General features: G+C 41.5%; 2 protein-coding genes across 4 annotated transcripts in view; one reads left to right on the forward strand and one right to left on the reverse strand.

Annotated features, from left to right (window-relative positions):
• XRCC3 (X-ray repair cross complementing 3) overlaps positions 1–7,128 on the forward strand; it is a 49,029-nt gene extending 41,901 nt beyond the window's left edge. The window contains exons 7-9 of the mRNA XM_019518502.1: positions 1,293–1,505; positions 3,899–3,945; positions 6,764–7,128. Coding sequence (XP_019374047.1) covers positions 1,293–1,505; positions 3,899–3,945; positions 6,764–7,001 — 498 coding nt within the window. The 3' untranslated portion in view covers positions 7,002–7,128. The remainder of the gene's footprint in view (positions 1–1,292; positions 1,506–3,898; positions 3,946–6,763) is intronic.
• Positions 7,129–10,352: 3,224 nt separating this feature from the next.
• The window catches only part of KLC1 (kinesin light chain 1), an 82,250-nt gene continuing 70,044 nt past the window's right edge, over positions 10,353–22,558 (reverse strand). For 2 of the 3 annotated variants that reach the window (XM_019518505.1, XM_019518506.1), the window contains 3 exons: positions 22,385–22,515; positions 17,050–17,116; positions 10,353–15,645 (listed from right to left, as the gene is read on the reverse strand). In XM_019518505.1, coding sequence (XP_019374050.1) covers positions 15,580–15,645; positions 17,050–17,116; positions 22,385–22,515 — 264 coding nt within the window. In that variant the 3' untranslated portion in view covers positions 10,353–15,579. The remainder of the gene's footprint in view (positions 15,646–17,049; positions 17,117–22,384; positions 22,516–22,558) is intronic. The other variant, XM_019518507.1, reaches the window with a different exon arrangement.

The following is a 22,558-nucleotide window of genomic DNA, read 5'->3' on the forward strand; positions in this document are numbered from 1 at the left end:
CCACCTCAATGGCTTCCTGACAGTCAGGAGCAATCCCAGCACACAGCGCTGCCTGGCCCCTGAGGGCAACTCTTCCCCCTCCTCCCTCTCCCCCACTGCTATAGGGCAGGGAGGGGGGCACTGTTTGGTGCTGGGGGGGCTCTTCCCTCTCCCCCCCTGCTGCCATGGGGTGGGGAGGGGGACTCAGGGAGGCTGCCCAATCTCTGGACAGGGACTCTTTCCCCTGCTCCTCTCCCCCCGCCATGGAGTGGGGAGCCGGGCTCTGGTCAGTGCTGGGGGGGACTCTTCCCCCTCTTACTCCCCCCCCATGGTGGGGGAGGGCACTCTATGGAGGTGCGGGGGGTCTCCTCCTCCTTCTCCCCCCCTGGGGTGGGGAGGGGGGCTCTTCAAGGCTGGCTGGCTCCCGGAGGGGGGCTCTTCCCCCTGCTCCTCCTGCCAAGGGGTGGGGAGGGGCTCTTCCCCCTTCTTCTCCCCCTGCCCCCCACCACTATGGGAGGATGGACTCTGTGCAGCGCTGCCCAGCCCAGTTGGGGTGGGTGGAGTGGCTGTCACTGAGCTGCAGCTGTCGGGGTAGCCCGGACTGGCCTCACTCAGCCCCGGACGAGGCCGCATGTTGGGGCCAAGCTGGGCTGCGGGGGTGAGGCCATCCCCAGCAACTGTGGCTCAGTGGCAGGGATGCTGAGCCCTGTCAATGAGTGCAGCCTTGTCAGTGAGTCTTCCTTTCCAAGATAAAGAGCTTTAACTTGTGATAGAAGGAGGTTAAACTACTTGACAGACATCCAGTAGAGAATAACCCATTACCAGAAATGTTCTGGGGACTTAAGAAACATTTGGATAGAATTCTGCATGAACAAGGGATCTCAGATATTGTTAATTTCTAATAGTTTTGGTTATTATAGTTTAATATAGCAACGGTATATTGTGCTATCACAGATCCATTGTCATTGCCTTGTCACTTATTAATACGCTGAGGACTTTGACTACTCTCAAGTCAAGTCCCATCCACTTATTGAGAGCTTGACTGCCAAAAGTAGTAGCTCAAGATTGCACTATTGAGTTCTTTGTTTTCTGGAGCTTTGTGAATGACTGACTGAAAACCCTGTGAGAAATGTTGCCATAACTTACACCCTATGAAACTCTAAAGACTTCCATTGGCTACAGATGGTGTAAGTTCAGCCAGCCTTTCATCTCCTTTAATTAATGAATACAGTTCCATAAATGGTAGAATTGTATAGGAAGCTATATATATCCTAACCAGCTTTAATGCTGAATGCTTTTGTGTTTTGTGGTAGGACACCTTCTCCAGCTGCATTACGAAAAGAATCCCCTTGCTGCTTGCAAGAGGCATGGTACGCCTCGTGATCATCGACTCTATTGCTGCTTTGTTTCGATGTGAATTTGGAGCACGAGATTCTGTTGTGAAAGCTCAGTATTTGCAGACATTTGGAGCACAGCTTCATAGTTTAAGTACGAGATTCAGGACTCCAGTAGTGTGCATCAATCAGGTATGAAGTCAGAAACTACTTCCTGCTGTGCAGAACCATTGAATGGGCCAAGTAGAAGAATTAGAAACCAAAGGGAAGCCAACAACTTTCTGCAGGAACATGTACATTTATTTTATGCTCAAACAAATGGAGCAATGTTTTGTATTGCTTGTAGCAATTTCCATAGATTCAGTGAAGAAAGGTTCCTGGGTATTTTGGCAGTAGTATGGGAAGAATTTCTCCAGCGCCTTGTCTCACTGATGTTGATTCTCACCCATCTTCTAGAAGCAGAGGATATGAAATACTCTTTGGGTTTGTGGTTTTGGCTACACAGGTAATGTTTTGTTTCTTCAAGAGAGGGTAGTTTATTTTCAGTGAATTGGCATCATAGGTAGAGAAGAGTTTTTTGGGGAGGCAAGTCAGAATTATAAATTCACTGCACCATGCAGCCTCTCAGAAGAGCCAAGTACTACTTTAAGGCAGTGACACTGCTTCTGGTTCAGGAAGTAGGATGTGCAAATCACATCTTGCCTGGTGCATTAGGATATGTTTTTTGAGCCGTAGCTTGGATCTTCCTCTTGCAAAGGCATCAGAAAGCAAGCCAGATGTTGTCTTGAGTAATCAGTGACTTAAGAATTTGGGGTTTGACTCGAGTGCTTTTACCTGTTAAAAGGGAAATCGGGCCTCTCAGATTCCAGCGTTTTGGCCTTTCCCCTGAAGAGCTTGGTGATGAGAGTCTGTTTTGTGGACTTCTGAAAGCTGAAGGAGGTTGATGTATCCTTCAAAGGTCTCTTTAGAAATCTTGGCTAGTGTGAGAGTCACTGAGAGTTACTCAGAGAGTCTCCTGAGTAATCCAGACCAAGGGCAAGATGCATGAAAGCACTTAAGTGTTTGCTATTGCAGCACTTAAGCACCTGGTATTCACTGGACTGTAACCCAGGTCTTCCAATGTAACCCAGGTTGAGTGCCCCAGTCATTGGGTTGGGGTTACCAAATAGTGGTCCGTCAGGCCATGAGAAGTGGACTGTGGTGTTACCTGGACTTGTGCACCTTTAAAAGTCTGATAAGGGCATACAGACATTGTCTGAGGGCTGGCAGAGGTCCAAAATGTTTGGGAGCAAGTTATATTGAATTAGAGTTGTGATCACCCTCCCTTGGGTGCATAATGAGTTATTCCATGCAAAGTGGAATGGCTTCAGCAAGAAGGAATGAGAGAAGCCTATGTCAAAAATATCCTCTTACCCTGTGCTTAAAGCCCTCGCTTACATGGGCCATGCCAGTAAAACTCTTCTTGGGCAGAGGAAGCCAGTACACCCATACCCTGAGATGAGAGTGGCCAGGTATTGGATCAGGCTACTTGGACAAGTTGTGGAGTATCCATGCTTAGAAACTTTCAAAAGCAGGTTAGACAGACTTGGCTGGGATGGTTTAGTCAGGGATGGTCCTGTCTAGACCAGGAGGCTGGACTAGATGATCTTGGGAGGTCCTTTCCAGCCTTTCTTTCCTATAATCCAGTGGGAGAGTGCTCTAAATATTGAACTATTGGGTGGAAGTGCACAATCATCACTGCCTCCTCCTGCTATGGCTTACACGAGGGCCTATCTGGTATGCATGTTATGAGAGGAAAACCTAGTTTCTAGCTCCCAGTGGGGCTCAGTTGTGCAGCTGTTCAGCAGTGTCAGGAATTAGGCAGTTTTCGGTATGCCCAGAAGCAGATCATTGGGTTCCCAGAGAACTTTGCTAGAATAAACTTAAACCCTGTGGACTTCAGGCTTCTCCAGGGTTAGGCAGTAGGTAAGCAGGAGCTTTCAGAATTTGAGTATTAATCATAGGAGTTTCCTCCTAGCTCCATGCAGCAACCACCCAAGCCCAGAAGCATGGGGAATACCCAAGGTAGAACATAGGCAGAGCTATACCTAGAACACCCCAACCAGTGGTGTCCAACCTCTTCTTGAACACCTCCAGGGATGGAGAGTCCACAACTTCCCTAGGCAGTCCAGTGCACTGCTGCACTACTGTGACACTGAAGAAATTTTTCCTGATCTCCAGTCTAAACCAACTTTGCTGCAATTTCAAGGCAGGAGTTTGCATCTTACATTGCAGCAAGAGAGAAAAGGTGTTTTCCCTCTTCTTTATGGCATCCCTTCAAGCATTTGAAGACTGCTATCATATCCCCTCTTAACTGCCTTTTTCACAAGCTGAACATGCCTAGCTCCTTTAGCTTCTCCTTGTACGACTTGCTTTCCAAGCCTTTTATCATCTTTGCTATCCTCCAGTCCAGTTCAGCTTCAGGCTTGAATAAGCAAGTGTTTGACTTGGCTTCAGTCATCTGCAATTAAATAAACTTGCTTGTGATAAATGCAAATATGTATTCATAGAGCACCTTTACTGAAACTTTGTATTTTATGATTTAGGTAACTGATGCAGTGAGTGAGACAAACATAGCTCAGTGCAGTTTTAGGTAAGTGGTTTTCTGCACACTGACATGCAACAGTTAATCCAGAAAGATGACTTGACCCTAGGTTTGTTTCCCTTGTGTCAGGGTGTCCTAAATGCAATTTATAAAGGAGTGTAATTGTTTTGCCCCAGCAGACCAGTGGACCATCTAGTTCAGTTTTCTGTAGCTGCTAGAAATCTGTACCTGCTGCAGTGAGAAGTAGAAGAAATTCCCTGGTATGCACTTATGGAATAACATTAGTTTTTCCTTAGTCTCCAGGACTTGATGTCCAGTTTGCAGTTTGGCACAGGAAGGTTTATATCTTTTTGTGTGTATATAAAAATAAAACACTCTTTGCATCTTTTTTGAAGCCTGTTGAGACCTAATAATAGAATTTTCTTCCCACAAGATATTTTTGAGGCCACGAACTTGACAGGGTTCAGATAATGCCTACATATTTATATGGCTAATGACAGTATTCCCTGTTGCTTGAGTAAGGAGACAAAGATGAACATACTTTTCTAGGGGAGATGTGCCCTGAATTGTATAGTTGTGTAAGTCAATGGCCTGTCAGCTGTGCAGAAGATAAAACTCTTTGGTAAGGTTATTTTCTAGCTGTCTGCTGGAATATTATTTCTGCTTTCCTCCAAAACAAATGTTATAAATGATAAATTCAGAAAAGAAAACTGTGAAATCCACCCCCTCCCACAATGTTGCAGGAGTAGACATCCCTGTGATTTATCAAATGGCTGACAGATACTTGGATATGACTATTGTAATTTTTCATGAAACAGAGAGGATTTGTCAAGGCAAAGAAGTTACCTGTCAGTAACTGAAGTTTTTCAAAATCTGTTGTCTGCATGCAGCTCCTCAGTGTGGGGGCATACACCCTAATATTTGAGTTTGGAGACCTTCTTTGCTTTAGCAGTACCTGAAGGGTATTCATAGCTCTGCCCTTTCTCATCCGCTGTACTGAGGGATTAAAGAGAAAAACACGCTATATTCTGTTTAATTTTTCAATCCATTGTTCCATCTTTCCATGGAACTGGTTTAAGAGTCTAAATTGCACATGATTAAGGAGCAGAGTGATCTATAGATATGAAAAACATAGTTCAGAGAGCTCTGCTTATGGGTAACAGCTCTAACTCCTTTGACTGTTTGTCCAGATGGACACCCTTGTTGTGGACAGCTCCACAGCAGTGCCTACATATCTGGAGATGGATTTTGGAGTCATTGTGGCAAAGAGTAACTGATGTCCCCAATTTAAAATGCTGATGGAGGCTGAATTCAGTGACTGTCTTGGGTAAGAACGTGAGGTGGGTTCTTAAGGACATTATCTGGCTAGAGCCCAGTGTATACAGGATCCACCTCAAGGGGTTGGATCTTGTCGATTTTTCTTGCAACAACTGTAGCTGTTTAGAAAATTCACTTCCATGGAAAGATGGAACAATGGGTTCAAAAGGCAACCTCCTCAGGCACATGAGAACCAAGTTTGTTCCCCTGTGAGGCAGAAATCTTTTGGTCAGTCATTCGAGGAATTTTAATGCTGCTGGATGAGAAAAGGTAGATGGACTTTGACCAAGCTCATGGGCAAGGGTGCATGTTTAAAAGATGTAGCAGATGTTACAGTATAGTTGAAATAGCTGCTAGAGAAATGCAGAAGTATAAGAAACTCTCCTGGGAGCAACTTCTGCCAGGTTGCAGGTGGGTTAATTTTCTCCTGGAACTGCCAGTTTTAGTCTGGGAGAAACTTTTGTGAACATTTGTATGCTTGGGGTTTCTACCTGGAGAACTGTGATTCTCCCTGTAGAAATGGAATGCTTGCACGTGGCCAAGAGCTGGCGGTCAGCATCCAAAGACTTATAATCTTTTTTTATGTGGAGACAAATTAGACTTGGGACTTACCAACAGTTGTAAAGGGTGGAACATTTGTGTCGTGTTGAAGAAGGTGTCAGAACAGCAGCTGGGAGAAGGGCCTTCTCCCTTGCCTGTTGCCTTGGTACAGATTGACTGACTGCTGCCTCTTGCTGTCTGAAGTACATGGCTACTATGAGAACCGGGGTGGAGACTCTTGGGATTACGAATAGGCTGTATTGGATGAGCGGTGTTCCTGAGCCATACAAATCTGAGGTATCTATGGGACCTTCCTGTTAGGTCTGACTGCAGTAGGGAAATAGATGTCCTGAAGGTCTACCCAGATGGTGTAATGGTGGTAAGTGCAAATCCAAGTGATATGTTTTATGAGATCAGTGATGGAGGCTAGAAAACAACTTCTGTAGGGCATTTTTTTTCCTGAGATGCAAAGATGCTTTTTAAATTCTGGCTGAAGCAGTCACCCTTAAGACTTGAGTTTTTGAGTCTTCTCTTCTTTGGAGTCAGTGCTGCAATGTCAACCAGCAAGAGACCAGCTTACTTCCTCCCACATTTGCATCAAGTCCTGATAACCATCTAATGAGGATGACAATGGAATAATCCCTTGGAAGCCTCACTAATGTGAACCAAAAGCAGCTGAAAGGATGAGAAGAATGCACGGCCTGTTTCCCCTCATCACCAAGCATAAGGATAGGAGGGGCTAGAGCACACCTGAGGTACTGCTAAGGAAAAGAAAAATCTGATTTCCACTTCTATGGCACAGGCATAGCTAGAGTGAGGATGTGCATAAAGTACAGTCACCCATTGTTCCAGCCCTCAGTCTCTAGAGCACAACTTTAAGGTAGCCAAACAATTTAAAAGACTAGGGGAGTTTAATTTCTAGTGGATGTTTACTTGCAGACTCCTACTGGGTGTAGTGCGGAACATCAAGTTTTTATGCACATAAAGTTTACTTCTGTTTTTCTTCTAGCTCATTGGATGAGAGATTTTCTCCAGCACTTGGGATAACATGGTCCAATCAACTGTTGATGAGATTGATGGTCTGCCGAACACCACAGGCAGAGTATTTGCAGAGACCTGCACTGCAGCAGCCTGGAGGTGTGAGAACTTTAAGAGTAGTTTTTGCTCCTCATCTGCCTCTATCTTTTTGCCTCTATACAGTAAATTTGGAAGGGGTCAAGGGAATAAGTGTAAAAAGCCCACTGTGAAAATGTTACAGGGATCTGCTTCAGAAATTCATACCAATGAAGAAAGGCATTTCCCTTCAGGTATTTATGTGGGATTGCCCAATATGTACATACAATATTCCAGCAATAAAAGTTTTTTATGGATATACGCAGCCTTGGGGTGAGAGTCAATGTCTGTATCTAGCTTTATGACTATGAACCTTCCACCTGAGAGACTGATCAGGGAGGAGAAGTTTGATCAATTGTCTGCATCTTTGCAACTGTTACTAGATACTGGTCTGCATTATCAAAGAGCTAAAAAGGTTCTACAGGGGCTTCCAACCTTTTTTAACAAGTGTACCTCTTCAGTCTCAAAGTTTCAGCTCATGTACCCCTTTATATTTTTTTCTTGATTTTTAGGGGGGGGCAGGAAAAGAGGGAGAGTAAGGCTGGGGCAGGTGCTGCATAGGTGGCGAGGAGGGCTGAGCACCCACATGCATACACCCCCCCCCAGTAAGTCTGTGGGGACAAGAACTGCGGCAGGAGACAGATCGAGGCCCCCCCGTGATGAGGTAGGGAGTGCAGCACAGGCAGGAGCAGGGGCTGGGGTGAGTGGGGCCCTGGCCAGGCTGGGTGGTGGGACAAGTAGAGGCCCAAGAGTGCCCCCCAGGCTTCCATTTGTCCCACCACCTGGCCCAGCCAGGGCCGCACTCACCCCAGCCCCTGCTCCTGCCCCACTCCCCCCCTTACCTTGGGGGCCTTAATTTGCCCCTCCCCCACAGCGGTGAAGGAGAAGTGGAGCTAGGGGTCAAGACCCCCACAGTGCAGGATGGAGTGAGGCAGGAGTGAATCATTCACCCCTGCCCCACTCCCTCCTGCACTGTAGAGATTGTCCCAAGACCTGGCCCAGCCGAGGCCCCATTCACCATGAGTGTGGCCCTGGACAAGCAGAGTCGTGGGACAATTGAAGCCCAGTGGTTCATCCAGGGGTGCAGTACGAGGGAGCCAAGGATGGTGGGGGGCATATACCTCACCCCCTGGTTCCCCCACAGTGAGCACAGGAGTGGAAGCTGTCCACCAGTACCCCTGGACGAGCCAGAGGCAGCAGCGTTGGGAGCAGGGCTACGGGAGGGGCTGCAGGCTCCCCCAACCTCTTCCCAGCCCAGCCCAGCCTGGCTCAACACCCCTGCCGGGAACAGCCTGGCACTGCCCTGGCACCAGCCTGCAGTGGCCCACAGCCCAGCCTGCCTTGCGTGCTGATCCAGGGGCATGCATCCCCCCATGCCCTCCCAGCAGCGCTCAGAGGGAAGGGTGAACTGGGGGGGGGCGCTCACACGTGGTGGCCACTGTTTCTGATTTACCTATTCCAGTCCTGGTAAACTGCCTCTGACTGAAGGGCCTGGTGGAAATGTGGCAGGGCTACACATGATGGGGTAGTTCCTTTAAAATACCAGTGTTGCAACCTCCAGAGTAAAGTGAGTATAGACCTCAAAACCCTAGCCCCCCACTGCCTTGTAAGTACTCCTTGGTTGGAAAAGCACAAAGGAACATCACCCTGACAGAAACATGCCCTCACCAAGGCAGTCAGCAGCAGTGATCTGTTGCTCTCTGGCAGAAGTTACAACCGTCAAGGCACCAACCACCTGGACTTGGCCTGGCTTTCAGATTCTGTCTCAGTGGTCTGAAGGGGGGGATGCCAGATCTTGGTCAGCCTCCACTCCTCCATACTCTTGCCTAGGCATACACGTTGATGGTCTTGCTTTAATGGTCATAGACCTCTTCCGTGTACACCATAGTCCAGAGGATCAACAGTCACATCTTCTAGTCAGAGTTGCTGAAGCATTGTAGCCTGCTTTCATTAACCCATGCAGTAGAAGAGATGTTACACCCAGAAGTTTGTGGTCACGTACAAATGATTAGAAACAAAGGGAAGGGAAGGATTTTGCTCCATGGGTCTTAGTTCAAACCACTTTTACCATACTGCACAATTGGTGAATTACATTAGTATGTTACTGCACCACAGCAACACAACGGAGGGAGTTGCTTTTTAATATGTTTCCGTTACAGGGTTCTGTAGGATGGCAGTAAAGTGAGTGTGACTTCCATCTGGAAAAGTGTGATCTCTCAAGTACAGAATATCTCTTCACAGTTCCAGATCTACACGACCTTCCATCTCCTAGCAGCAAACAGATTCACCAAGTGAATAATTTGAGTTTTATCAAAAAGCACAGTTCAATTTATGTTAGTTACATACTTTTTCCTGTTCACAAACTTGGTAGTGTCTAGTATCATAGGTCTAGTCTGTTTTACTTGTTTCTAGTCACTAACTCTTTGCAGAAAAAAAAGTGTGGTAGGGCTATTGAACACCGCATTCCCAAGAATCCAAAAGCTGCTTTGGTCATGTCACTTTAAAAACTGAAGTGTAAGATCTACTACAATGCCCTGTCCTCACACACATTATTAGAGAGGCTGATTGCTGCTGTTTTGGTAAGCATGTCAGAGCAGCTCTTAGTTTAGGCCCAAGCTACATCTACATGGCAGAAGGTAGGGCAGGGTGGCACTTCAGACTGGTTAATAAGGTAACTGGTTAGTCTCCTACCTTTTACCTGACTTCAGACTAACACAGCTACCCAATTCTTTACAACCAAATAAAATGGGTGTAGGGACTTGCTTTAAGCAGATTTTTCTTCTTAAACCATAACACAGCTGGAGAATTGTGTGCATCACATCTGGAACTGCTGTGTTCTGCTGATACCAGTGGTACCGACTTTTTGGTCTAGAAAGTCAGGTGGGAATGGTTAGGAAGATGCAGGCCCCAAAGATGACCATAATAAAGACATAATTAATGCATCAGGGACCCCTGCACAACTGCAAAGCCTGGGAACATGAGTGGCAATACCAGCAGCTCAAACTCAGGGGAAATAAGTGATTTCGTCCCGTTAAGAATACTCCACAGCAGAGGAACCTGGTGGACCTGGTCTAAACATCATTGCAACCAGTATGATCCAGGACTGTGGCAGCCATGCAAAACCCAACTTAGAAAATCTATTTGACTTTCAGTCCAATTTTAAGCTACAAATTTCTAGATAGTATTCGAAGAGAAGAGGCTTTGTATTTTGTTTATTCTGCTTTACCTGTTTTTAGGGTTTGTGTAATTTAGAACTATATGCCTTGTAACAATGTGGTTGCATAATTAGCACACTTGAATCCAAGACATGTCAGGATGTGTCAAACCCAGAAAAGCTGGCTTTACTAAGCAGTTATTTCAGAGGGAGCTAGAAGGCGAATTTATTTCAGCAGAATTTAAAACTGGGTAATTCTCCACTGCAAGTCCTAGCTGTTCCAGTGGTAGCCTCTTCTGTTAAGTAAGAAATGCACTTTTATTTAGAAACCTTCCCTTTATACAACTTTATTCATCTTCGGGTTTCACAGCTGAGGTTTGCTTCCGTACAGAAGTCCACACTACGTGCTTTACACGATTTACATTCGAAAATGCACAAACATTCCCAATTTAACATATACAACTATTGTTAAGACTCCATTTAAATATTTTATTTTTGCACTTTGCAAATAAATGCTACACGACACTTTCGAAATGTCTAAACAGCTTCTAATCAGACCACAGCTCTGTAACATGTTACAAACAAGAGGCGTTCAAAGAAAACACAATATGCACTTCTTGGAACAGGCTGCTTTTGAAAACTAGAACAGCAAGACAAAACTATTGTTCTCTGCAAAGAAAATGATGGTCATAAGGAAAAGTGCATTACAAAACTAGTGACACACAACTGAGCTGGCTAAAAACCCTCCATTTTTTATTTCATACCAAGTTCTGTGTTTAAGTCTCAGTGAATTACTGCTCTTACATTTAAGGGTTTCTTTTAAAAGAAGCTTTTTAGTTCTTATCTCTCCTCAGCTAAATTCAGAATCCTGTTCTCCTTCAGCAGTTTTAAGAAAGGGTAAGATACTTAGTGACAGATACAAAGCCCTGAAGTCAGTCTTGGAAGGTTTTAAACTAGGTGGGTTTTCTGTTCATTCGTTTGTTTTTATAATCCAGTCCACACATTTGAAAACTAAAAATCTTTGTCAGTTCTTCCTAAAAAGAAAAAAAAGTGCCATGATTATCCTTCAGGATGCTATCGATCTCTCATCCCACAGATACACAAAATACCCTTTGTGATTTCATAGAACCTCAGCTCTATTTAACTATTGTACTATCGTCTCTAAATTCTGTAAGACATTGACATACATTTCAAATAAAAATAAAACAAACATTCGCAGCCATAAATTCAAGAACAACACAGCCGATGAATGTAGAGAGACCCCAAAGATTTCTCATTTTTATTTTAGAAATTTTCACCATGTCTATCCCAAACTGTATGCAACTCAGTCTAATTTGGCTTTTGCTGTTGTATAATTAATTTCCAAATACGCAGTCCTAGGTCATTTCAGTGCTAAGATGTAGCTATAGTGATAACTGAAATTTAGCTACGATTTTTTAAGTACTTTATCTGGAAGCTATAACAAATTAATGGGATATAAACAGTTTTGCCATTTATCTATCAACACAAGCCTTCATTTTCTCAAAAGAATGTACCTTAGACCTTCTGAGCTCAATTCATGCATGCATGGGTGACTAGCTAGCCTTGTAAAGGCCTTTAACAAAATAACCCCCTGGTGATGATTACCATTTGAAGTACTGAGGCAGCAAATGCCCCAAAGTAATCGAGTTTAAAGTGTCACAATTCCCCCCAAACTAACCAGTTTTAAAAGAGCATCTGTATTAATATTTCAAATGTGCATTTGTACGATATGCAAAGTCTGTACAACAGAACGGTAAACATCTCGCCTTCCGCGCGGTACGTATTCTTTCAATTTCAGCAGCTGTGGAAATACAAGAACCCGACTCTTAGCAGCTTTCAGACCAAAGTCAATGACCTGTGTAACAAAAACTAAAGTGCGCTTTGAACCTATCACACTACAAATGCACTTCTGGAGAATCGCTGCCTGCCCCATTTAACAACATACACACACACAAAACACAGCCATACCTCGTTTCCTGTTTTCAAAATCACTGGAATTAACTGTACAGTTTAACCATAGATATTTGATAAGCTTTAACCTTCATGAATTACTGTCATTTAGCTATAAAAGTAACAAAAAACAAAGCAAAAGCCGTGCAATGAGAAGGTATCTAAATCTGGTCTTCCATGGTTCATTTTAAATGCTTTTGCTTTGCTGAGGATCAACAGTAAATTAGCCTTTTGTTCAGTCAAAAAAACCGAACAGGAAACTAACAGTTATGAGAGAGACTGCCACATTTACAATATTTCGTTAGATCTTAACTCAAGAAAAATGCTGACAGTACTGCTAGCAACTAGTACACGACAGGAAAGATGCAGGGGTGATAAGCACCTTTGGATCATTAATCTCTTATGTCTGATACTTTCGTAAGTTAAATCCCAAGAAGAAATAACTCTGATGTAGCATAGGAAGAATTAGGAGAAACTGGACCTCTTTAAAATGATCCATCTTCAACTTTTTAGTTGAGTTGACCCCACTGTACTGAGCAAGCAGGGACCAGGGCAGGGAAGTGCTGCACAGGGTTTGCACCTTCCCTCTACTTCATTCAATTCAGAGAGGCTAACTATTCATTTTTGGTCAGCAAGATCCAGGAACCATTCTCCAGTCACAACCCAGGCATCCATCATGCGGTGTCAGCTAGAACTGGAACAGGGCAGGGAATATAACAAACTGAAAATGGAAATATTCCTACCTGAACCAGGTAAATTCAGACAGCCACTCAAAATAGATGTGTAAGTTTTTAATAATTTAAAACACAAGAAGAAACTGAGGCTAAGATCTATTTTCAGACTTTATAAAGTTCTTAACTGCAAGTAGCATATTGGCTTAAGATGAACACTGCAGTGCTGTTCAACGGTTTCTCTCATTTGGCTACTGTTATAGGGGTTTGTGTTAAGAAAGCACATTGCCTTGAGATTCATGCGTCTCTGAACATGGACATGAACAAGAATTACACACTTCTGCAAACTGACGCAGGAGCACTTTTGTCTGATGGGTTACAGGCCAACATTTTATGCTCATCATCCCCTGCAAGAATTCTTTATAAGCACCCCAGACACATTGGAAAGCTCAGGAGGACAAGGGCTACCAAAAAACCTAAAATAACAAGGTTCCCCACACTCGAAGCTCCGTACTACAGCCGTCAGTTGTCAAGAGCATAACAATAGTCCTAATTTTGCTAGCCCGACCTATGTTTAAATAATTCTAACAATTTCTATTTACACAAATTCCAGTTGTGATAAGAGGTTTCAAAACTATTTTCATTCAGATTTGAAAGACATAGGCTTGGAAACAAGTTCTGAGATTGCACTGAGAAATGACCTGTTTCAGTCAGACTAGCTCAATTTCTAGGAAGTCAGACTCCTATAGAGGCTCTTCACAGGACTGAAACATCTTATTCTGTGTAAATGACTTGTGCAAGGCTCTTCCCTGTGCCACTCCTACTGGACTGGCTTTGTGCAGGTGCTGGAACAGCAGCTTTTTAGGTGCCACCGCACCAGAAACCCCTCACAGTTACTGCCAAAGGGACATGGCGTTCCAGACCGCAGGACAGACAGCAACTGGCTGGGGATCTCTGCTGTGAGCCTGTGCAACTAGTACACGACAGGAGAGATGTCCACCTGCCCATCCCAGACGTCTGCCCAGCCTAGCAAGTCCTACAGGGCTGGACATTCAGACTTTGAGCAGATCACTGAATTCATCCACAAATATGTTTGAGACTTTACTAAAAGGAAAAAAAAAAAAAATATAAAAACCTCTTTAAAAATGTTAAAAAAAAACTCAAGTCCCCTTTAGCTATATCTAAAAGAGTAGAGCAACAACTTGTTCTCCCTCAGGTTCATCAATAAATTGCACTACTCTGCACTATACTCTCTATGCATTAGCAGCATCATGTCTCAGCATTTTAAAACAGTTTTCATGGTGAGCTTACCCTCTACCTACCAGTTTTTTCTTTAGAGATGCTAAGGAAGTACCTCATAGTACACAGTCAAGTGCATTACACACGCACCTTTTCGCATCAGCCATTGTACATTTTAAAACCAGATGCAAATTGGTCAAATTTTGACATTTAAAAAGTTATCATTCTAATGACTATTTCACAGCTAAACAAATAAATGCTGTTGCCACCTTCTATCCCACTGTCCTTGGTGCTAGGCTTATCTTGGCATAGCAGTCCAGCTTCTCCCCAGTGTCAATGTTGTTCTGTACTTTCCAGCTCGTAACTATAATTACAAATACATGGACACACATTTATTTTCTCCTCCAACTTGCATGTAAGTAGCAAAACTTTGCAAAAAGATGAATACTTATATGTTTTGATTTAAAAATCACAAGTTTCATAGAAAAACCAAAAATGTTAGTGTCTACAAAATACTTTGATGTTCTATACTCTTTTCCAGCAGCAATCCAATATGCAGACAACGTATCTATTAATTGCATATAGAAAAAAACCAAGGGTGGGTGATCAGAAGTGTGATCTGTCCACTAGATAAAGCCATGATGCTTTCAGTGGGGACCCAAATGTCTTAAACATCAGCAGAGTTTTACAAGTGGTCCTCTTCACAGTATAACAGCCTAGAGTCACCTGCTTCATTTGCTGCTGGTGCCATCAACAGGAAGAGGCAAGAGTTTGATCATCAGAGAAAAATTAGGAGCATTTCCAGCCCCAGCAAGGCTGCTAAGAGTTAAGAACTCCAGTGGACAGGCAAGAAAAGAGTTAGCAACCTGAGTCATGGAAGTTTATCTTAGCAGCAGCAGCTGCTCTGGGACAGTTGCAACCCAAAGCCTAAATATGCACTGACTGTACAAGATATAGGTTATAATGATTATTTCCCCCCTCATCGGAACAACCTATACAGTACTCTCCCTCCATTGATTACTGTAAAACCTGCAACAAAAATGCCTTATTTCAAAGCTAGTGGCGTTGCTGTATATGCCTTCTAGGAGTGAAGGTAGCCAACCGTTTTGGTGACAAAATGTAGTATCTAGACCTGTTGGTTAAGGAACACGTTTCGGCTCTGTTCTTTACATGAAGTACCTAGAGTGGAGACCATCAGTGATGCCAGGGAAAGCCCCCCAGCAGTACAGCACACAACTGGGAATTTATATAGCAATGCACATATTTATACTTTTCTTGTCCCAGCACTATATACATTTACTGCTACATATTCCATTTTTACTGTGTTTTCAAATATCAGTTGGAAGCTGTTATACTCCGTTGCATGTTAATGCATTTTAAAGAGTTATATTTTTCCAATTTCTGACTGCTGTGGAATTCAGATCTCTTTACAGAAATTGACATAAGTAACATGACTGGTAGCAGTGCAATGAGCAATATATATGTTTTTCTTTAGAAGAAAATACTCCCTAACACTATATCTCAAATAGTCACTGTTTAGAAAAGTAAAAACAAGAGTCCATTGCAACAGAGTCTATGAACTAGATGTTCCTATAGTGAGTGAGGAGGAACCAAAGCTTTGAGTCTCAGTGCTTCTTTATTCACAAAGGAATTTTAGCTAGCTTCTGTCCAAGAACCTCAACGTGCCAAATCAGTGTGACTGGCACTCAGCGCTCTTGAGTCTGTCAGACAATTATTTCGTTCCTGTATGAAAATAAATGAGAAAAAAAAATATTTATGCAGGAGTCCAGATCTCAAGCATTTTTATCGAGTCTGATTTAAAAAAAATATATGTTATGAAACTCAAGACCTGCTGAAATCGATGAAATGGGTATTGCTTACCTTCACATCCTGTGACAGCAGGACATGAAAAGGAACCTTACATAAGCATTTTCCCTGACCAATACTAAATAGTCTTCTTGTGATTGCACCCCTTCTATACCTCACAGATGCTTATTAGAGAAACAGCTGACCACCTGGAGGTATTGTCAAGTGTCTCTGTGCTTGGCAAAGAGGGAATTTGTAAAAAATAATTCATCAGTACTTCACACATTACATATGATAACTATACCTCACTGGCACGGCATCGATCACATACAGTAGAAAAGACCCATTATTATAAGGCCCCTAAGGCCACATGGTCAAATTTTGAAAGTCCCAGGCATTTCTTTATCACTGGTTGCAGAATTATGATTTACCTCAGCGGATTTTTTTGGTCAAAGTTCATATTAAGGAACATCTTTACATAAATTTTACAGAACCGGAAAATTGCAGTAAGCCCTTTAGGGGTAACACTGGACAGACACCTTTATGCCACTCAACAGTGAAATGAGATCCCGCAGTGTGGGCATTTTTTTCTGGTTTTATTACACTGGGGTAAATAAAGATGTGGACCCTACACTACAGCATGTTAGTTATGAAGTGATTAATATTCCCCCCAGAAGTTAGTTGCAGTTACTGTGTTAGTAAGATGCACAACACTGCTTAGAGCACAGAACATTATTGGCTTACCTTGACAACATATGAAATGGTGACTTTATTATGTGAAAACAGATATGGGAAGCAGTGCTCAGGCACACTGAATAGTTAGGCAAAATATGAAGATTAGGTTTTGGCAGACAAACACCTACCATCACATATTAGACAAATTTAAGCCCTGCTCTTGTGTACCCTCAGAAGCCACTCAAGTGCTGGGACTTGAGGAAGCCCACTGTCTGGAGTCACCGGCCATTTGGGAGATGCTTCTTTAAACAAAATACTTAACACTTAACTTTTGCAAGTTTTCCTTTATAAATTACTATAATGCACGTATGCGAGATTCCAGAACTTCTCATCTACTCCACCACGCAATGCAGGTTTCAATTCAGAATCTGTTAGGGATACAGTAAGCACCTGTTTGCCATTAACTGAAATGAGACAGGTACTTCCAAATTAAGCAGGTGCCTAAATGTTCAAATAGAAATGGACTTCAGCACATTCTTAAGAGTGCTCCGCTGTACTGTGGCTTTAATGATACCCAAAAGGTTAGCACCGTACTATTTCTCATGCTCTTCGGCCCGAACCCTGCTAATGCATCTACTTGTGTAAGAATATCAGAGGGCTTCTTACTTGAAAACGATCTTCAGTAGCCTTGCCACCCATGTTAAGAACATTCAGAGAACTGGCACGCTTCATGCTGCAACCGGGACAGTGAACATGCAAGGATAAACCAATCAGAATAACTGAAAGCTAAGAGCTCTAAACACAAGTAAAAACAAGATTAATGCAAATGTAAAATAGCTTTGATCTAACCCCTGACATGAAGAATGGTCTTTAAAAAAAATAAAAGAAGATCAAATACAAACATAACCCCCTGGCTCCCTAGGGCTTCACACACATTAGGTGTGTGATTTTCGTTTAAATCATTCAAGACAATTTCCATTCTTAGTATCATAACAGCAAATCAATGCTCAACCTGAAGGCTTAGTCTTACATTGTGCAGCATTTGATTAAAACAATGTAAAATTATTCATATCGTTTCTGAAAACTCTTACTGCATAAATTCATCACAGAGAAGCTGCATTCAGCTTGCAAAATATTAAAATAGACAGATGAGTCTATTATTTTTGCCTTACTTACGTGAAAAGATTACCATTGAAATTCTTATAAGCCAAATTTAAAAGTTTGCTAAATTCATTTCATTTCAGTCATTTTGAAGTGAAGGGGGGTGGGAAGAGTGAGACCGATCATGCTTGTGGACACACTGTTTAAGGCAGCAGCAGCCATGAAACAGTATTCTGACAGTGGAGGGACCATTAATAGTCAAGGTATCACTGTATTAAACTATTCTATATCCAACACTCTTTGGGCTAAGGGTCAATAACTGCTTTCTGGTTGGTGTATAAGTTTACACAAACATAATGGCATTTAAGACTTAACTATTCTGAAGTGTGTCATAGGAAGGGGAATTCAGGATTACAAGTTTAAATAATCGCCATGCTGGATTTCACTGAAATATGCTGTATTGCTATCTGAAAGAGTCTGCATGTGATCCTCAGCAGGCTCTTTTACGATCTGTCTGTGTCCAAAGCACCACTCTGAATAAGTGATTACGTCTGTCAAACTAACACCAACTGCAATGTAATCTGCCCAGGTGAACCTGTGGAGAACCCTAGTAACACTGAGAGGTCTGCCCTCAAAGATCACATTGCACAGCAAGCACATTACAAACCCCTACACACAAGCACAGATTAAGTGTGCTGATAGCAATGTGCATCTAATGGCTTTAAACAGGAATGTGTATGTCTGCAACACTGAGAATAAAAATCAAAAGAATCTACACTAATGAATGCAGCAAGAAAGGGATGTTACATTTTTAAAAGTTTCAGACAGCTTAATGCACACAAATTTAAGTATCTGACATAAGTGTTAGCAACAAAAAGAAGCAATGAATCATGCATGGGTTTTTCACCTCTCTGTTATTTATTTATATAAAATATACAATAAAAGGTTATACATTGGGGAAAAAAAAATCAAAGTTTGTTAATCTGCAAAAACACATACAAAATACCACAAATGAAAATCTCTTTTCCAGAAGTTAGAGCATAAAAGTTTATCAAAAACAAAACCCAAACTACACAAAAACAAAAAATTCCACAGGTACAAATCTATACAAGTATTTGTTATATCTTTGCTGAAGTGCGAAGAGCAAAGCTAAATAAATAAGCACATTTTATCATGCCTAAATTTCAACGTTTAAAAATGTATTAGCAGCCAATTTACTTTAGACGTAATTAGTTTTTCACCTACATACTTAAGAGAATTAGTTTGGCAAATGCACTTGTAGCATTTTTCAAGTTAAACATAGGATTGCAAAAATAGTAGGGATGCATGCATCACTTCAGTCATAAGCCAGAGATACAAGAAAAAGCTGTGCTTTTCTTTTCCTTTTTTTTTTTAAAGCAGTATCAACTTAGTTACCCTGTTCTACTTGTCAAACTGATCACAGCAGATCAACCCACCCAATCACCTGTCAGCAAATCAGAATGAAAAATTTGAAAGCAAAATAAAAATGAAACAAGTGCCCAGCAAAAGTATGTTACTCCAAGTTTCAAACTGCTACATATTTTTAAAGACCCAACTTTGATAGACATCCTGTTACCTTATGAAAAACTTTGAATATTCTATTTGGGAACACATCAGAGCAGGAGTGGCCAACCTGTAGTACAGGTAGCCTTTGTGTGGCACGCAGCAGCTTGGGGAGGAGACGGGCAGCACAGTGGAGAAAACGAACCATCAGATCAGGTAAGGAGTACAGGGCAGAAAGGAGAAAGAAGAGCAGCAGTTTGGTCAAGGAGCACAGGGTAGGGAGTAGAAAGTGCAGCAGATCAAGTAGGGGAGAGCAGTGACACTCAGGGAGGATGCAGGGCTCATTTGTAGAACACCAGCCAAAAAGGTTTGGCACTTGCATAAGAAATATTATTTCCTCCTTCCTTCAGTTTTCTATCAAGAACTGCACAAAGACTAAGTCTTTAATACTCTGGAGTTCATCTGCTCTTCTGCTTATTCATTAACTTAACTAATAAAACTCATGTGACAGCCTAATCACTGACGAGAAGGAAGAGACAGGGAAAGGAAGAAAGGAAGTTGCTAGATTTCTCATGGAAAATTTGAGAACAATTTTCCTGGCAAGGCAGCAGCTCTTACAATAGCGATTCTGCATTCAGCTATTTGCAGCACATGTAAAAATATATCAAATAGCCAGTTTTAAAAGGAACAGTAATAAAATATTATGAGCATCTTAAACTGAGTGTTACAAATGACTGTGGGAAATAATAAAGTTGTTATGGATCAAGAATGTATTGGGAAGTATTTTTGTACATTTATGTGAATGCTTTATTAAACCCCATCCTGCGCTTTTGTAATTTTGAGTGAAGGGGTAAGCATATTACTTTTATAAGCAGGATGCTCACCTTGTTAAAAACAGGTAGATTAATTTTTTAAATATTTGTACTCTGCAAAAAATGGAGAGTCTATGGTGTATTTCCACTGACTTCCACAAGAAATTCACTTGTTTACAAGTCAAAAGATGAATTTCAAGTCTCTCACCTTTACAGATTCATCCTACAACTAGAAAAAAAAATCAAACTGTTCTTTCCAATAAGTAAATTTTTATCATAATAAATTCCCCAAATCAGAGGTGTACGTGACTATTTGTTCGTGGAGAAAGCATATAAAATCTCATTAAGTTTTCCTTTAATTAGCAGAGTTTTCCAGAGTACAGCCTTGTTTATGAACAAAAGTTAAAACTAAATGCTTCAAAAATACATCAAAGACACAAAGAGTTTTCAGTGCAGACTACAAGTCAGGAAGCTAAACTTGAATACTGGACCAAACTGTAGAAATACTCTTTAGTCATTGATTAAAGGAAGGGAAAAGAAAGCAATTTGCAGTTTATTTACTTATTAACTTCAAGAAACAAGCACTAGTACCCTGCTTCTGTAACAACACTGAGAAATTATTTAAATATTGCAAAAATTAGGGAATAAGGTGGTAAATTTGATATAATTGAAGATATGGGTTCATCAAAAACCCAATTGCATAACTATGTTATCTGTGTAGTTCACACAGAATTGTATAAAAATAAGCAACAATTTATAACTATTAAATTGGAAGAATGAGACTCATTTAGTTCCACACTTGGCCTTTTCCTTATTTCTTTTACTAAGCTCTGTTGCAGTTCTGCATTACTTTGAACTACATATTTTTTTAAATTTCAGTCAGTCCCCAGGCTACCTTAACTGAAAACCCCCCCAAAACTCTCATAATTGTGCACCAATAAATTCAACTGAAGTTCTGCAGTGGACTTCACCAAGTGTAGGATTATATCTTTACCATCACAAAAACGAACTGCTCGCTAAATTGCTATCATCTGACTGGGTGTAACGTTGGATATACTTCCACGTCAGATGTCAGTGAGGTAGAGAATTCAAAACATTAAATAGCAACACGTATCATTACTCATCACAGGTCTGCAAGATGTTTTAAAAAAACACAAAAAGCAAACAAACAAACAAACAAACAAGAAGTGAGGCAGACCTTCACTGGAGCTCTGATGACCTGCATTAGTTGAAGACCTGCTTCCAAATCATTGCCCCAGATATCGCATGGAATTTTAAACCACTACAACCATTTCTAATAATAAATGAATAGATCCATATACTACTCATCCCTCTGGATGAAGACCACAAATGCTCTTCCTTAGAATGCTTTCAGGCAGAAGTTCAATAAAGGAACGCTATTCAAACTGCTTTACTGGGAACCAGTGTAGTTTGTTTTAAAGGTGTAAAAGCTATTAATCCGACTAAGTGGCTAGGAATTACGCTGCTAAAACTGGAGTGCTATGGGACATGGGGGGTGGAAGGGGCAGCGCAGTGAGGAATATTTCTGTTTGCATGGAGCAGTATACAAACATTTTTGTGCATCTAGTGGGCATATTACATCAGAAGTAATAATAAAAACACATGGCATGAAAGCCTGGCCCTTTAAGTCAAGGAAATTTTTGCCACTGAATTCACTGAGGTCAAGATTTAACCCAGATGTGTAGCCTGTTTCAAGATTTTCAGCACTTTCTGCCTTTTGAAATTTAGATTTTTTTCAGTGCTAATACTTCTTAGGCTTTAAGTAGCACTTAAACAATAACTATTCATGCTTTGATCCCCTGAAAACTTCTCAACATTAAGGATTACAGAGGCAAATACATAATGTCCCCTTCTGTATGAGCAGTTTTCCCTTTTCATATTCCTAATAACAGGAAATTTAAGTGTTAGCAGAAAGGCAATTAAAACAACATAAACAGATGTGTTCAGTGTATAGATTACAAGATTCTTCATTCAGAAGAGTTTAATACCATACTGTGTCAACACTGAAGTTCAGTTTTAATACAAGAAACATTTTTAATGCTATGCTTGTTGTGGGTCCTGCTGAACCAATTATCTTTTTCGAGGTTAGAATAAATTAAGTTGACCATACTTTAACTTTGTGCAAAAAAATAATTTAGCAGTTTAATAAAGTACAATAATAATATTATGATGGTCTAAAAAGGTAACAGGGCTACAAAATATATACAAATGTTCTAAGTGAAGACTCTTCTTACAGCTGCCACAGTATTAAGTATTCCACACTAAAACCACAGGCTCTTTTCAAAGATCTGATTATAAATACCAAAAGCAAGTCACAATTTTCCAGCAGTTAACATTAGAGAATTTTCAGATGTACGATTAAGAAATTTGCCCTATATTACTTTTTAGTAAAGACCTGGAATCTGAGACCTCTTTACATAGCACAGTTCTACACAAAGGAAAAGTAGACAGCCACAAGAGAAAGGCTACTTGGGTCACAGTGCTAGGTTACAAAACGGGCACAAATTGGGAGCATTCCAGTACAGCTAAGAATAGATAATTACCCAGGATTCTTTGGTTCACTGTCTCGTGAACTTCCTCCCTTCAGCTTTCTAACCAGCTTCTCACTGCTGCGTCTAATTGAAGCACGAAGTTTGCTAAATGAACCACTGCGCTTTAAAGATCCAGTGCCATCCTGAAAAAAATTTGAACAAATGTGAAACTGCAAGAGTTTATGC

This window comes from Gavialis gangeticus, unplaced genomic scaffold (genome assembly GCF_001723915.1).
Source record: "Gavialis gangeticus isolate Ggan-Ray unplaced genomic scaffold, GavGan_comp1, whole genome shotgun sequence".
In the NCBI taxonomy this organism is placed as follows: Eukaryota; Metazoa; Chordata; order Crocodylia; family Gavialidae; genus Gavialis; species Gavialis gangeticus.